Below are 17,700 nucleotides of genomic sequence, written 5' to 3' on the forward strand. Positions count from 1 at the left end.
ACTTTCAATACTAAGAACTGTCTGCCTGTGAGCTACTGCATTATGTCAGTGGTATCAGAAACTAACAGATAATATACAGCCACAATGGATTTTTACTTGCTAATTACAAATTAAGTCCCTGACGCTCAAACTGCATGGCTCACTTTACCTGTTAAAGGACTGAGGTGCCTTGAGATCTTATATTAAATAGCAACATTACTATGTTATCGCAACATGAAGTTAAACACTGCCTGAAAGATCAATTACATTGAGGATAAGAAGAAAGAGAACTTTGGCAAGCAGATTTTTTTTCTATTTCACTTGGAACTCCCTCAGGTGTGGAGAATTTCTTGGGTCCATAAATCCTGTGCCAAGCTAGATTAACATAAAATTCAGCAATACTAAAAGTCATCTCTGTTGTATCATCTATTACACTAGTAAAGACAGTTCTGATTGCCCATCAGATTCACAGTTGTAGAAAACGGAATTTTCATTTTTCCAACTTCACACCCAAGGAGAAGGACAAAATCTGCCTCAGACGTACGAAATTAAGTAAATTTTGTTTTCCATTGCAAGAGACTGTCTTAGAGAATACACTGCTCTCTCTGAACTATGTGATTTACTGTGAATCAAACTCATAGATGACACCAAGGCAAAAGCTATTGGTAACTAGTGGTATCTCATGTATGACAGGATACACAAGCTTTAAATACATGACAATGAAGCAACTGTGCATCAGTATTGCTGAAGAACAGCTTACAGGAGGATTGTCAGCATGTTTGTATGGTGAAGCTTAAATCCATGTATGAAAATTCTATACTAGCCCCATCAAACTGTAAGGATAAAATTAACTTTTCCAGATCAGGCTAGGAGGACTACACCTATCTATATAAAATCAAACAAGCTTGTACTTTGGTTTTGAAAACAGGTGCCATATCCTATCTTATATCCATTTAGATGGACTCTCTTCATTCTTTCAGAATAGTGGTGGCTTTTTTTTTTTTTCCATAGAACCAGGCACCGCTACCAGAAGGCACATGATCTTAGTGAGACTATTAGTTCCACCAAAGAGAGACTGCGGATGCTACTCAAAATTGCAGAAGATCCAAGTAGTCTGAAATACTTGATGGAAAGCCATGCTAAGTTACTCCACAGAAAAGGTAAATAAATTAATCCCAGTATAACAGCGCACTGCTTTTCCACAATTCTGTGAAACCCTCTGGAGCACTTCACTCTCCCCCAGACTGGAATACTTACAAAACATGAGTACATACACATCTGCTTGGAACTAGATGATCTTAGAGGTCTCTTCCAACCCAAATCATTCTAGGATTCTATCTTTTTAGACAAAGGCTTAGGTCTTCGCACAAAGTTGCAAGTGCTTCTAGATAAAGCTTTCAGTAAAAATATATGGACTCCCTTCCATTGTATTAATTCCCCCTCTTCTATACCTCCCTGCTCCCATTTTCCTTAATGCAAAAGACCGGGTTACTCTGAGCAGAGTTGATGTCTTCTTCCTTTTTACCAGAGGGACCTGGACAGGCTGGACAAGTGGGCCCACGAGAACCTAATGAGGTTCAGCAAGGCCAAATGCAAGGTGCTGCACTTGGCCTGGGGCAATCCCAGGTATTTATACAACCTGGGCGAAGAACTCCTCGAGAGCAGCCCTGCAGAGAGGGACTTGGGGGTCCTGGAGGACAAGAAGCTGGACACGAGCCAGCAGTGTGTGCTGCTGGCCCACAGGGCCAACTATGTTCTGGGCTGCATTAAAAGAGGAGTGGCCAGCAGGGAGAGGGAGGTGGTGGTCCCCTCTACTCGGCTCTTGTGAGGCCCCATCTGGAGTACTGCATCCAGGCCTGGGGCCCCCAGCACAAGGACGTGGAGCTCTTGGAAAGAGTTCAGAAGAGGGCGATCAAGATGATGAGAGGGCTGGAGCACCTCTCCTATGAGGAAAGGTCGAGGGAACTAGCGGTTGGCGACCCTGCACTTAGCAGGGGGGTTGAGACTCGATGATCCCTGAGGTCCTTTTCAACCCAGGCCATTCTATGATTCTATGACTTCTCGGTAATTTATTAAAAATTATGAACAAAATAATGTAGAACATTCTTAAAGCTTTTCCCTTTCCCTTCTATTCTTCAAATAAGGGAAAGAGATCATCAAAATTTCATCCAGTTTAAGAAACGGTATTTATATAACTGCATTAAAATCACGATTTGAATTACTTACACAACTTAAATACAAGATTTTACAAAACCAGTAATTTTTATGAGACAAAGATTTTTAAAAAAATCTACTTAAGATACCGTGGATATTTTTATTTATAAAATGCTACTGTATCAGAACTATCCATTGACATACAATACATATAGGAAGTATGAAACATGATTTATAAAGAAGTGAAATGCTTCACAGAAGCATGGATTCCTGAGGTATTCTGAATATAATCCTTCCATTTACTTGAATTCACAACATAGCTCCAGCTGGCATACGTTAACAGAAGACTGGATAGTTGATAAATACAGTTAAGACATAGTTTTTTGGGAAAAAAAAAAGATATAGGCAAATGGAAACTGAAAGGTTCTTCCTCAATGCTATTAATACATTTGGTCACGGTGAAAAATTAGCTTGCACTGAAGGACACGAAGACCGAGTAAGCCCAGTTTTCTCAATTTCACTGAGAAGATTAGATGTACTATGGGTACTTGTTTTCATCACTGTCCATAGCCACAAGCTGCAAAGTCCCAGATATCAGACAAAAAAATTGCTGCTTCTGAATAAATATACAGAAGGACAGATTACGTGGAGAAGTACTATGAAAATGTAAAAAAAGGAAAGAAAGTATTAGACACTTTCACTTCTTCTTATCTTTTTCTGCTTTAATTCTCCGCTGTAGCGTCTTCAGTTCAGTCATTACATTTAAAGTTCTGTAAACCCAGTTGACCTGAAAAATAGGTAAATCGTTACATTTAAATTAATACATATACATTTAATTACCAACTTAAGAAGTATCCATGTAAATACGCACCACAATTATGATAGTATTCACCAGCAGAGGTGCTGAAAATACTAGTGAAATAAACATTCCTCTTGAATCAAAGTACTGGTATTTAGAAAACAGCCTGAAAGAAGAAAAATAAAGAAATGTTTAGTCAGCATAATTCATGTACCATTATGCCTTCACAGTAACTATTCAACATGGATATTTTACAGACTATCTTACTGCATGGGATCCCCAAACATATGCCAGCATTCTACTGTATGAAGCCTGAAGAAAGAGACTGCGTAAGGTTTCTTTTAGGCTCAAGACCGAATAAAACCACCACAGATAAAGTAACTTACTGTTACTACAGACGCAGGCAGATATTTTTGTGCCTCAGAAATCATGCTTATCCTGAATTATTTTAAATTACATTCTTAGGTATTCATTTTGGTTATTCATGTTAGAAGAGGTAACTAAGTGGTTACTAAATGTAGTAAGGCTGTAATTTAGATAAGTGAAGCACAGATTTGCAGTACTTTCTGCAGATACTTAATTGCTAACCATATAATATTCAGTTACATTAGGAAAATGCCATTTCAGTTCTTACGAAAATAAGCCATTGATTTAAGTCTCGTACACAGGCTTAGTAAAAAGGCAAATTTTAATGACTTTTATACACATAGATAAGTATATAAAAACTACTTCTCTTGGTGCTGTTTTGAGTAGTTCTTAACTTCAGCTTATTAAACCTTAGAAGCCATAAAAAAAAAAAGAAAAAAAAACACCACCACCCACCCACCCAAGAAAAAAAACAAAGCTTGCTTCCTGTCTCCTCTTTTAACTGTACCATTCTGGCTTTCTCAAAAGTTTTGTATCAATTAATGCAGCAGACTCCCTGCCATCCCGTTCCACTACTAAGTGACTCTCTTTTTATTAGGTTTAGAAGAACACGTTTTTAAATGTGAAAGTGAAAACATTTACCTCCAGTTCATGGCTGCTAATTCATTTATATATTCAGCACAGTACACTAAACCCACTGTACAAAAAAAACAAAGAAGTATTAGATTCAATTTCAATTCAATGCCGACACCTGTCCCATGGCTTGGACAAGTACACTCTTTGCTGGGTAAGAAGCTGGCTGGAGGGCCGGGCCCAGAGAGTAGAGGCGAACAGAGTTAAATCCAGCTGGCGACTGGCCATGAGTGGTGCTCCCCAGGGGTCGGTGCTGGGGCCTGTCCTTTTCAATATCTTTATTGATGACCTGGATGAGGGCATTGAGAGCATCCTCAGTAAGTTTGCAGACGACACCAAGCTGGCAGGAAGTCTCCATCTGCCTGGGGGTAGCAAGGCCCTACAGAGAGATCTGGACAGGCTGGATCTCTGGGCTGAAGCCAATGGGATGAGGTTCAACAAGACCAAGCGCCAGGTCCTGCACACAACAGGCCACAACAACCCTAGGCAAAGCTACAGGCTTGGGGCAGAGTGGCTGGAAGACTGTGTAGAGGAAACAGACCTGGGGATATTGGTCGATGCTCTGCTGAGCATGAGCCAGCAGTGTGCCCAGGTGGCCAAGAAGGCCAATGGCATCCTGGCTTCTATCAGAAATAGTGTTGCCAGTAGGAGTAGGGAAGTAATTGGCCCCCTTTACTCAGCACTGGTGAGGCCGCACCTCGAGTACTGTGTCCAGTTTTGGGCCCCTCACTGCAAGAAAGACATTGAGGCCCTGGAGCGTGTTCAGAGGAGGGCGACAAAGCTGGTGAGGGGTCTGGAGCACAGGCCTTATGAGGAGCAGCTGAGGGAGCTGGGATTGTTCAGTCTGGAGAAGAGGAGGCTCAGGGGAGACCTCATCGCTCTCTATAACTACCTGAAGGGAGGTTGCAGTGAGCTGGGGGGTCAGCCTCTTCTCTCTTGTAACTAGTGACAGGACGAGGGGGAATGGCCTCAAGTTGCGCCAGGGGAGATTTAGGCTGGACATTAGGAAATACTACTTTTCCGAAAGAGTGGTCAGGCGCTGGAACGGGCTGCCCAGGGAGGTGGTGGAGTCACCGTCCCTGGAGGTGTTCAAGGAACGTTTAGACGCTGTGTTGAGGGACATGGTTTAGTAAGAACTGTTGGTGGTAGGTGGATGGTTGGACTGGATGATTTTGTAGGTCTTTTCCAACCTTGTTGATTGTATGACTGCGTGAACAACAAAAAAAATACAAACAGGAAAACCCAACTAATGGCAAGAACTAAGGGTTATTGTAAAAAATGCAAGAGTTTGCTTGTAAAACATGGATTTAACTCAAATTCATGCTATCTTAATTTAAAAAAATGACCTCTGTAACGTTCAGAACTAGTCTTGCCCTGTCACAACACTGTCACAGCTGGCAGCAGGACCTACAGCAATCCTGTTCCAGAAATGAATCCTTCTGAAAGCTGACTGTATTTACCAAACTGCAGCATTAAAATAATGCAGAGCAGGAAACTGCTTTTGTCTGTTTTTCCGTTTCTTGTCTGCTTCTCCAGTGCAACAACAGTCTCCTGGGCCACTGCACAACACACAGCACTAACCATGCAGGATCTATATCTATACTTCATCTATCCCTCACTAATACAAATAAAGTTTCAAGTCTGCTTCATACAGCCTTGTAAGCTAAGTAGATACCTATAGCTCATAGCTGCTCTGAAACAGTTAAATACGTAATGTACAGACACACACATTAACACAAGAGAAATACTTTGTACTTAATCAGTTGCAAAGCTTATCGCAAAACCCTATGCTGCGCAAGAAAACTATCCCTAACATACTGTAAATGCCAACATTACTGATGACATTTATCTCCCGAAGAGGAAGGAGTTCATGGAAGCACGCATGCGCTACTCACCCATGCACAGAAAGTGCCCTATTTGCACCCGGTAGTGCTGGAAAGAGAAGCACGTCAGGAGGAAACAGAGGACGTGAAAAACTGCCAGCCCCAGCAGCCAGGGCTCAGCCCAGTCCGTCTTCTGTGGAGAAAGCGAAAGGAGATGCGGTGACCACGGCAAACGGATCCCCCGGCCGTGACGAGCGGCCTGCGGCCTCACGTACCGCAACGAAAACCGAGCTCTGTCACGGAGCGCGCCCACCTCCGTGACCGAGCACCCAGCGCGAGTACCCCTCCCCCAACAGAAAGGAAGGCTCCCGTCACACACTGCGATCGGTGCCTTCTCCCCTTTCCTCCCACGGACGGTTCCTCACCGCCAGGATAGTGAAAAGCCCCGGCGGGCCGTGCAGCGACTGCTCCATAGCGACGGCAGCGCTCCGCCTCACCGCGGCCGAAACCTCGCGAGAAGACTCCCGAACAGCCACCGAGACCATCTTCTCGCGAGAGTCTCCAGCAGCTGGATCCCTTGTCTCGCAGCGCTGTCTTGAAAGGGTGATGCCGCACGGGCGGGAAAACGGCGGCTGCACCTTTAAGCGGGAGGGGTGGAAAGGGGGCTCCTCTGAGCTCACCGAGCTCCTTTTGGTGGGCAGTCTGCGTCAGGTACCGCCTCTTCTGGTTCCGTATGTGAAGCGGTAGCCCTCAGAAATAGTGCTTCCGAAAACTGCTAGGTGGTCTGGTGTTCAGTGTTTGAGTCTGAAGTTAAGAAGCTAGTGAGAGGGACCAAAAAAGAAAAAAAAAAAAAAGCTAACCAACTCCACACAGTAACTTAACTCACCTGAAGAGTAGTAATTCTTTGCCAAGAGAAAAGAGTGTATGTATTTTAATGGATTATTACACAATTTAAAGAAAACAAGATATTTAAAAGATAATAACTCTTTTCACTAAATGCATGCAGGGCAGTAACAGCCTACTCCTGTGAGAGACCCATTGTTGTTAGGGATTTCAGGCTCAGATTCATCAGCTTCCCACGATACCTTACAAATCTTAATGGGATTATCTTTGTCAGACAAGACATACTGCCACGGTATCATACTATTATTGCTCCACACTCTGCTTTCATGATTGTTTTGTTTTGCTTTGCTTTCTGTGGCTTTGGTTTGCCAGATCTGAAATTTAGGATTTTTTTTTCTTTCTTTCTTTCTTTTTTTTTTTCCCCCAGAATATTTAGGAATGCATGTACAAGTAGATACTAACTAACACTATTCTCACTCTACTATATAGCCAAATACAGGCCGTCACTGTGAACTAGTTTCTTTTTACTGTCACACATCTGCAATGTAGCGTGAGGTAGTTATACTGAGGATGTTTCTCCCTTTTGCTTTAGGTTTTTGATATTCTCTCAACAATAGTATCCCGAAGCAAATCAAGGGGTTTAATTAAGGCACTGTGAAATTAGGCAGAGTCGTACGAAGGCTATCATTTCTACTAATGTTTTCTTCCAAATTTTAAAACCTTGAAAAAAATCCCATATTGTAGATAGGGAAATAAGGCCAGAAGAAATTGACTTGTCATTTGAAAAGTTTTGTGATTAGTGTAACAAATTAAATGGTTTGGGATTTTTGCAAAGAGAAATCAGCTTGTGATTGCTCGTTAATAGACTAGAGTAACCATCTGCCAATAGCCGATGGTTCATTTCATTTAAGTGGATGAAGCTGCTTTATGAGCAAAATATGCTGGCCAATGGTGAGTCTGCGTTACAGACTAGGTGAGTGGATGGACAAGTCATTTGCTTATTGTAGCTACAGTGCACTGTGTTAAAAATTTTATGTAGCTTTCACTCAAAGCCAAAGTAGTAACAGTGCACGTTTGTATTTTTTTAATAGAAAAAGGAGTTCCTTCTATAAGATTGGCTAGAATAGAGCCAGTAACACTTTTTGTCACAAGGTGGTAGCAGATAGTAAGTAGTACCAGCACTTCGGTGTGGTATAGTTTAAGTCTCAAACATTTTCAGTGGAGAATGAACTGTGAAATATTAAGTTAAAGTACTTAAGAATTAACAAACTCACGCTGCTATTTGATAAGTAAACACCCATGTATTTGCCCTTCTGCATCATATTGCAGAGCCAATATGCTATGTTTAGATCCTATTTTTTTTTAAAAAAGTACTCTAGAAAGAAATGTATAGTACAATGATAATACATAAATATATCTGGTCTTTTCATTATAAGTAATTTGATCAAGTGGTGTCTAACAATCAGCCTCAATTTTCTATTGTAAGATTCAGATTCCTATTTAATTACTAACTATGCTACCATATTATTGGAGCAGATTGAATAAAAGATCCTCCCCAAAGTAGGTTGATTAAAGCTTTTTTCCCTTTTAGCAAGTGAAAATCTTCATTTTCCATAGAAAAGGATCTAAAATTCCACATTTATCTTAAGTTTACATACAAAGTGAAGAAAAACAAACAAAGTGTTGGAAAAAGGTAAGGAAACCCAAACTTAAGTGGTGAGTCCTAGGTATTAGCTAGCAGATTCTGTGGCACTCTGTTAAACACTATTTGGAAATGTATTTTTATAGTTGCTGTTGAGAAGCTTCAAAGGAATGGAAAAGAGCTTTGTTTTACAAGTTCTTTACCAGTACAGGAAATGTTTCATTTTTTATGTAATGAGTCTTTGAATTAGAGGGTAGTTAGATATTTTTTCATTTGTAGTTTCTGCCTTAAGAAAATAAGGTGCCTTTCACTATGAGATTCATATTTTAAAATACCTTTCAAAAATGGAATATCCATTTCTGGTGTCCTTGTATTGAGCAAGTCATGTCCTACACCCTTTTTCTTAGCTTTTCATAAATTAAACATTCTGTGTTTGTAGGGTATGTTCCATTGTGAAGTGGATTTCATTTAGGAGAAATGGAGTTGTCTTGAGCTATCTAAACATTTCAAACTGTAGTTAGTGAAACAATTTACAGCACTCTCAATTTAAACAGGAAGTTCCTTGGAGGAAAGTTATTAGGAACTTTCTTGTCTTCAACGATCAATGAAAAGAATACAAAATTCAAAATGTAAATAGCTTATAAATGTCTTAGCGTGATGAAATATATCGATGTACATACTCAGATGTCATGATCAGAAGTCATACATCAGGAGAGTTGGATCACAGTCTGAAATTATTCTGCAGTTCTTGTCCATCAGTCTATGGCCATCTGGTCTCTAAGGGTCTTGCTGGAGTGGTGAAGTGCACGTTTTTCTCTATGCATCACTGAGTTTGATCTCCAAGCAGAAATCTCCAAATGCATAATCAAGAATTCTTACTGTATGCTGCTTTCAAGAACATCTGAGTTGTTGACTGCACCGTGCAGACCTGCTGTCATATTACTGTTTGGTTTTCCAGTTATTTTTCATCCCTGTTTGGTGTGTGACATGGAGGGATGGTACAAGAGCTGGGCTGCAGCGAGGAGTGGGGGATGTGGTGGTGAATGTCTCATGCTTGATTCAACCACTGTTCACTTCTTCTGTACAGAAAAAACTTTTCCTCCATGTTCTTCCCAAGGAGAGGACAGAATGCTTTGCTGCTGCAGGGACAGAGCTTTGGCTTTAGCCCTCCCACCTTCTGGTAGATACAGCAGCTTTGTCTACACTTAGATGTTAAGCATGGCTTGGCTTGGACTGCCTCCATTGATGCACCAGCAACAGTGGTTTCCCACAGCTTGGGTCCAGCCAACAATTACTGTCTCATCCTATCCCTGGACAAGATTTTCTGAGAAAGACGTATTCAGTAGTGACTGCCTTCCATGTTTCTGGAGGGTCAAACCTTTGGCAGAGCAGAGGCTCCTTAGATTTTTGGCTCTTTTATTTTCTCCATGCTTTTTCCACGCCTTTATGTGTTCCCCACTTCATTTCTCTTCCTTTGATTCAGCTGTCTACCACCCCATGCATGAGAGCAGAGCTGAGATTCTCCAAGGGACACAAATGGCAGCTATCTCAGGGACTAAAGGAAGAATTAATAGATACATTCTGTGTCTACATTAGGGAAGAAAAAAACTGTCAGAAGACAATGAGCAAGCTAGTGAATGACGCAGCATCTTATCAGACCCTCAGCCAAAGCAGAGATAGGAGCTGTACACAGGTAGAGGCTAGTGATATGTATACGTAAGTTCTCTGCTTTGCAAAGATCTTACTGCAATTTTGCTGTGGGGCCAGTGGCTGCTTGTTGCTGCCTGACTCCAAAAATCTTGTTGTTTGAATGGGTTGTTGAACATACACAGGTTGCATTGGACAGTCTTTTCAGACCTTTGAGACTAGTTTAAAAATAGACTGAGTCTTGAAGTCTGGATTACCATCACTGTTATGGACACTTCCAAGCTATCATTTTATCTGCCCTGAATATTTTCCTTATTTTCATGATTGTGCTTGAAAGCTGACTCAAATTATCAATGCAACTGAAGTGAACCTCAGTCTCTTATTCATTCTAATACACATTTCACTAAAATCCTTCACCATCTCAACCTTTGCTGTCATCAAATACTTAGTTTTGAATGCTTCCATTATTTTTTGCATCTGCTGTAAGTTTACCTTTTTATAGTATCATCTTTCATTGGTTATGATGTACTTGGAAATCAGTAATAGAAACCTTGAAAAAACTATCATTTTTGAAATAGATTTTTAAACTGCCTGTAGATTGTTTTGGGGTATGTCACTTGTACGTTTCAGGTTTAGACAATGGATGCCACCTTATCAAACCTTGAGAAAGGGCATTGGGATGGATGGCCTCCAAAGGTCTGATGTTCATTATTCTATAATTTTAATTTCCCAGTGATATAAACTGGGACTAAGTGGCTGAACCTAAGCCATCAGTGTGCCCTGGCAGAAAATAATGCCAAAAGTCTCCTGGGCTATATTAACAGTATACCAAGGAGATTAAGGGATTCTACATTCATTAGGCAACTTCTTTATCTGGCTTTGGGTACCTCAGATACAAGGAAGAAGTAGTTCAGCAGAGAGCAGTCAAAATGTTCAGGGAGTTGTAGCATTTGTCCTTGGTGGGAGACTGAGAGAAGTAGACTAGCGAAGAAATGGCTCTGGGAGATACCTAATAGCAACCTACCAACACCTATGAGGAAATTATCAAAAGAGATTAATCCAGGCTTCCTTGGTGTTTCAGTAGGAGTTTGAGAAGCAGTAGGCAAAAATTGAAACTACAAGTTTGGTCTGGATGTAAGAGGAAACTTTTTCCCCATGTGTGCAGTCAAGCAGTGGAATAGGTCATCCAGAGTAGTTGTAGGGTGTCAAATCTTTGCGGTTTTTCAGAACCCGGTGGGATAAAACCCTGAGCAACCTGACCTGGCCTCCTACTGGACCTTGGTTGGAATGACCTCCTAAGGTCCCTTCCAACCTGAATTATTCTGATGCCATAATTCTATATTTTAAATGAGAAAAAAAAATTCAACTGCTTAGTTGTGTACACTAAACAATATTGCATTAGCCTGAAAGTTAAATTGATGTCTTGTATGCTTGGGTTTTTTTAGAGTCTTAGTCTCTTAACTTCATCTCTTTTATCTACTTTCTGTCAGGGTTTTTTTTCCTCTGTGTAGAATAGCTTCAGGCTTCAACTTTTCTTCCTCCACTATTCCCAAACCTTACAGACAGTCTGAAATGCAAATATATTTTTGTTCTGTACCTACCGACATGACTGCCTATTAAATTATGCTGTTAATCCCACAAAAGATCTCCTCAGGATTCTTTCTAAGCCCCACTATGTTCTGGCAAAATAACTATATTTTACTTATTTTGGGTCTTTGTCCAGAGTAGAAGAGGCCAAACGTAATTGCAAGCAAAAGAAAAAACAAAACAGCCCTGACAACATTAGATCTTGTCTTAATTATGCACTCAGCATTCACTGGGACTTCCTCTGAAGCTTTCTTCTCTTGGAATTGCTGCATTAATTTTTTTTTTTTTCCAGCTCAGAAGTACCACATCATGTCATTCCACGGGATGGGATGGAAATTAAATACTTTTACATTTCTTTGATGTATGACTACATTGTGTGTAGCAGATAATTCACTGCATTCAAGTTACAATACAGCTATTGTCATAATAGGGCAAGAAGGCATATGGATATTTAGTATGTGTAGGGCAACCTTCATGATTTTGTCTGGCTTGTTTCTGGAACTTAATGTTAACATTGTATTTTCTGCTTAAGGTCATGACAGAATGGTGCATCCTGGCCTCTTTGGCCTCTTGTTCTTAACATGCAGGGAAGTGCATGCTACGTGGAGGGGGGGGCAGCAGAAACAGGATCTTCAACTGAGAGAGACATTTTCTCAGACATACAGTTGTTCTGAGAGATCTCATCCTCTTCATCTTAGAAAGTGAGCACTGTATAAAATGTACTTCAGAGCTTGGGATTCTTCATGGTCACTGTCTTTCCTTAAAGAATCAGGAAAGAAGAGTGGAAAAACTGGGTAGTATTCAGCAACAGAGAAGACAGGCAAGAGCTATAAAGCTGGTATTGCCACCTTTTGATCCTGGAGCTATGCATGGTTATCGCTTTCTGATATTTGTCTATTGCCTATCCTTAACAGTCCATAATTCTGATGGTGTTCTTTGCCACATGGTTCAGGCCAACTGATCAAATTAGTTAAGGTTTGATCTCTGGATATAGAAATCAATTTACACACATCATAAGCATTTATATAGGACGCTTTCTATATGGCAATAATTGCAGAACTATAAATATTTGTACATTTAATGCACGTCAATACTGTGTTAGTATTGATTGACCTATTCTTACTATCTGTGCATAGAAAAGCATGTAATCTGAGAGTAATCATGTATTGCCATTTTCTGGCACATGTATGGGAGCTCCACTACGTTTTGAATCAGGAGGGCTGAGGAGAAGTCAGTTAGTCCTACTTTAATTTTTTTTGCAACTTGAGGTTTTATAGATTCATGGGTCATTCCACAGTGCCATTCCTCCACAGCTATTGAGATGTATTTCTAGGCTTAACTGATCTCTTCATCATTGGCTACAGGAGTTGCTGTTGTAATGATGTTTTGACTTGTTCACTCTTCACAGTCAATGTGATTTTATGTGTATATTAATCCAAGGTTGTCTCCCATAATAACGCACCAATTCTGTGCTTGAAAGTCCAGTGGTGGGAAGATTGTGGCAGAGATTTTAGACACTGTTCTGAACATGAGTTTTGTAAAACATTTATGTGTCAGGAACTTCAGTGAAATTGTTAAGAGTTTGAGCTATGAGAATAAACCAGCTGTGCTGATACATCCATTCTCATCAGATGCCCTGCACAGAGTTCCTACAGCAGAGTAAAGGGAAGTTGCACATCAATCTTTGTGAGTGTGGTAGGGACAGAAACATGAACTTCCTCATCCTTGTAGGAAGAAAAGGAAGAAATTTTTGGTTGTAAGCTTTAAGGCACTAAAAGGGAATTATATAATGAGTCAATTCAGCAAAAAAAAAATAAAAGAAGAAATTAGGAAGCTACACACACGCCTAGAAAACCTTTGAGGAAGGTCAGATTGCACAGACACTTCCAAGTCAGTGCTCACTGCGTAAATGATATTGCACAGAACGTTTTTGGTAAAGACAAAATTTTAGAGCTGGAAACCAAAGAGCTGCAGACCTAATGGCAGAATTTTTATTTGCAGGTTCAATTTTTAGAGTTGCAGGTCACATGATATTTTGAAAAAAAACCACATAAGAATGGATCTAGTTTTAAAATTGTCACTAGCAGAAAAACATTATCACAGATGTAATAGTAGGGCATGCTGAAGTGGTGAATTTTGCAAGAGGTAGCCAATTTCAAATTTAGAGATGTGTCTTTTAGGCAGAAGAATCAGGACTAGATGCTATGGTGCAGTAGCTTCTTTTTGAAAAAAATACCTGGCTTTATCAAACCGCAACCTACTGTCTCAATTTTGGGGCTCCCCAGTTACAAGGAAGATACTAGCTTACTGGACCAAGTCAGTGGATGATCTCTGCTATGATTAGGAGTCTGAAGCCCAAGATATACAAGGAGAAGCTGAGACAGCTAAGTTTATTCTGAGGTAAGGGTGAAAACTAAGATAATACTATACTGTTGTTGACCAAGTTGATCAGGTGTGATTTCTCCTTTGAAAACCTATGCTGACAACTCCCTGTCACCTTCTTGTCCTTCATGTTGATGGAAATAGTTTTCAGGGTTTTTTACACCCTTACCTTCCTACAGACTGAAGCAAGGCTGTGGAACCCCAAATCCTTCTTGAAGACAGGAATGACACCTCATTTTTTTTCAGTTTTAGCAACCTTCCCTGACTACACTTCAAAGATAATTTTTGGTTTTGGAAGCAAAGGTTGACGACTGTGAGTATTACTGAAGCCAAAGATTATGTATATTTCTATACATCACTAGATCTTTCTGTGGCCAAATATCAGCTCTTGTTCTGTTGAAACAGAAGATTTCAGGAGGAAATATGTGTCTGCCCAGCAATCATATCCCACTCCTCTGTCCTGGAAAAGTATTTCATAGAATCATAGAATTAGCAAGGTTGGAAAAGACCTACAAGATCATCCAGTCCAACCATCCACCTACCACAATAACCCCACTAAACCATCTCTCAACGCTATATCTAAACGTTTCTTGAACACCTCCAGGGACAGTGACTCCACCACCTCCCTGGGCAGCCCATTCTAGCGCCTGATCACTCTTTCAGAAAAGTAGTATTTCCTAATGTCCAGCCTAAATTTCCCCTGGTGCAACTTGAGGCCATTCCCCCTCGTCCTGTCACTAGTTACAAGAGAGAAGAGGCTGACCCCCCAGCTCACTACAACCTCCCTTCAGGTAGTTATAGAGAGCGATGAGGTCTCCCCTGAGCCTCCTCTTCTCCAGACTGAATAATCCCAGCTCCCTCAGCTGCTCCTCATAAGGCCTATGCTCCAGACCCCTCACCAGCTTTGTCGCCCTCCTCTGAACACGCTCCAGGGCCTCAATGTCTTTCTTGCAGTGAGGGGCCCAAAACTGGACACAGTACTCGAGGTGCGGCCTCACCAGTGCTGAGTAAAGGGGGCCAATTACTTCCCTACTCCTACTGGCAACACTATTTCTGATAGAAGCCAGGATGCCATTGGCCTTCTTGGCCACCTGGGCACACTGCTGGCTCATGCTCAGCAGAGCATCGACCAATATCCCCAGGTCTGTTTCCTCTACACAGTCTTCCAGCCACTCTGCCCCAAGCCTGTAGCTTTGCCTAGGGTTGTTGTGGCCTGTTGTGTGCAGGACCCAGCACTTGGTCTTGTTGAACCTCATCCCATTGGCTTCAGCCCAGAGATCCAGCCTGTCCAGATCTCTCTGTAGGGCCTTGCTACCCCCAGGCAGATGGAGACTTCCTGCCAGCTTGGTGTCGTCTGCAAACTTACTGAGGATGCTCTCAATGCCCTCATCCAGGTCATCAATAAAGATATGGAAAAGGACAGGCCCCAGCACCGACCCCTGGGGAACACCACTCGTGACCGGTCGCCAGCTGGATTTAACTCCATTCACCACCACCCTCTTGGCCCGGCCCTCCAGCCAGCTTCTTACCCAGCAAAGTGTGTACCTGTCCAAGCCCCGGGCTGCCAGTTTCTCCAGGAGAATACTGTGGGAGACAGTGTCAAAGGCTTTGCTGAAGTCTAGGTAGACCACATCAACAGCCTTTCCCTCATCCACCAGACAGGTCACTCAATCATAGAGGGAGATCAGGTTGGTCAAGCAGGACCTGCCCTTCACAAACCCATGCTGGCTGGGCCTGATCCCCTGGTTGTCCTGCAATGCCGTGTGATCTCCCTCAGGACAATCTCCTCCATAACCTTCCCTGGCACCGAGGTCAGGCTGACAGGCCTGTAGTTCCCCGGATCCTCCTTACGACCCTTCTTGTAGATGGGAGTCACACTGGCAAGTCTCCAGTCTTCTGGGACCTCTCCAGTTGACCAGGAACGCTGATAGATGATGGAAAGTGGCTTGGCTATCTCCTCTACCAGCTCCCTCAGTACTCTCAGATGGATCTCGTCCAGCCCCATGGACTTGTGGCAGTCCAGGTGGAGTAGTAGGTCTCTGACCATTTCCTCCTGAATCATGGGGGGTTTATTCCACTCCCCATCCAAGACTTCCAGGTCAGAGAGTAGAGTACTCTGAGGATAACTGGTCTGGCTTTTAAAGACAGATGTAAAGAAGGCATTGAGAACCTCAGCCTTTCCATTGTTCTCTATGGCCACATTCCCAGCCACGTCCAGTAAAGAATGGAGATTCTGCTTGGTCCTTCTCTTACTGTTAATATATTTGTAAAATAGTTTCTTATTCCCTTAATTCCCTTAATTTCACAGCTGGAGATCCACTCCTCTGGTTCCCTTCTCTCATTTTTACTTTCAGTGTCCATTCCTTCCATTCCCTGTTTATACCATAACCAGTACTGCCTGAAAGTAAGGTAGGACCAATTTGTTTTTTGTCTTTAAATCTCCCATGCAGTGCCTTTTGATCGCATCCTGGAAAACGAAAAGTGAGAAGGAAAAAAATACAGCAGAGGAAGGACAATGTCAAAATGTGGTAACAACTGGAACGCCACTGAAAATCTATTCCGGAGCCTGTATTATCAGTTAAAGAATAATACTTATCTGTGTGCTTGACCTCACCACTCCCTGCAGTATCTGGAAGAACACCTTCAACATTTATATTTTGCAGTCTTTATTGCAGCATCCTTTTCTGCTGTTTTCTCTGGAGTGGAATTAAATTTTACATTACTTAACAGAACTGTCTCTGTATGGTTTCAGAACAGACTTTACTATTGCATTACCAGATGCTGCATTTACCTGAGCATGGGTAACACACAGTAATTCTAGGGTAGGGAGAGAAACTTATTCATGGTTGTCCAAACAAAAACGAGTCAAATATACGATCCTATAAAAATATCTAGTCCATTTTCCTTTCTTTTAAGTAAACTGCTGCAGCTATATAGACACGTTTGCTTACGTGGCTGCTCATTAGCTGTTGCTAGGCAGACCTGGCTTTCACCACTAGCAATAAATGAGTTACCTTCCATGAGTTCCATCCAAAGGTTTTGAGTGCTTCTCCCTCTGGTCCCTTCCAGGCCCCAGACGCTGCAGATTGAATACTGCAGTGCCCTTGTTTTCATTCTCCCAGAAGAAATTCTTTTACTTCCCGTGTAAAGGATGGATTTACCTGGCTTTACCAGAGGCTTAGTTTCTGTTCCTGTTTTTCAAACATGTTGCCTTCAGGTTTTTTTTTTCGTTGTTGTTCTAGCTTGATGCAACGTTGATTCTGTAAGATGGGAAGTTGCAGAGATTAGCTTCCATGTGTCCTTGGCAGACTGTTGTCAGGCTATTCAACCTCCTAGTGCAATTTTTAGTCCTTTGCCTGGCTGAGTTCACCAGAGGATAATCTCTGATGGGACTGAGGTGGTAGCCCATAGGCAGCTGGTTTTTTGGTTTGGTTCTCCTGAACTGAAGATATTAAGGTTTCTATAAAATCTCTTGCACTGATGAGGCTAAAATGGTATTGAAGCTGTAGAAAATACAGGTACAAGTTTGCATTTTGTAAGGACTCAGAAGTTGGTCTTTACTGGAAACTATAGGCTAGAAAATAAAGATTCCTAAAGGTAGGCTGAGGAAGAAGGCCTAATGAAGAATACTTGCTACTTAAAGAAATTTGTGGGAACTTTCTTCTACAGAAACCTTCAGAGCCATATTTATTTTAGTTTGTTTTTGTTTAAATTGAGGGAATTGAACACTTGTCTGTGTATCCGATAGCTTACTTGATTTGATCTGTATGCCATTATTCAGGAAAAATCAGAATACTGCATTCTACCATCTGTTAACCACTAATTCTTGCTTTGCTTCTACAGAT

General features: G+C 41.6%; 1 protein-coding gene and 1 long non-coding RNA gene across 4 annotated transcripts; one reads left to right on the forward strand and one right to left on the reverse strand.

The window, feature by feature from the left end:
• Window positions 2,032-6,324, reverse strand: TMEM18 (transmembrane protein 18). Its single transcript, XM_021392499.1, has 5 exons — window positions 6,180-6,324; window positions 5,827-5,947; window positions 3,941-3,995; window positions 3,005-3,098; window positions 2,032-2,920 (listed from the first exon to the last, which is right to left on the reverse strand). Exons 1-5 carry the CDS (start codon window positions 6,297-6,299, stop codon window positions 2,831-2,833), a joined length of 480 nt encoding a protein of 159 aa, XP_021248174.1. The 5' UTR covers window positions 6,300-6,324; the 3' UTR covers window positions 2,032-2,830.
• LOC110396672 lies at window positions 6,383-17,396 on the forward strand. 3 transcript variants are annotated; one of them, XR_002437158.1, is made up of 4 exons: window positions 6,383-6,465; window positions 8,189-8,290; window positions 13,759-13,873; window positions 16,306-17,396. It is a non-coding gene; the product is annotated as an uncharacterized LOC110396672 (long non-coding RNA). The 3 variants fall into 3 exon arrangements; XR_002437156.1 differs by having other exon boundaries at window positions 6,459-6,676; XR_002437157.1 differs by lacking the exon at window positions 6,383-6,465 and adding an exon at window positions 6,686-7,570 and having other exon boundaries at window positions 16,306-17,395.

This window comes from Numida meleagris, chromosome 3 (genome assembly GCF_002078875.1).
Source record: "Numida meleagris isolate 19003 breed g44 Domestic line chromosome 3, NumMel1.0, whole genome shotgun sequence".
NCBI lineage: Eukaryota > Metazoa > Chordata > Aves > Galliformes > Numididae > Numida > Numida meleagris.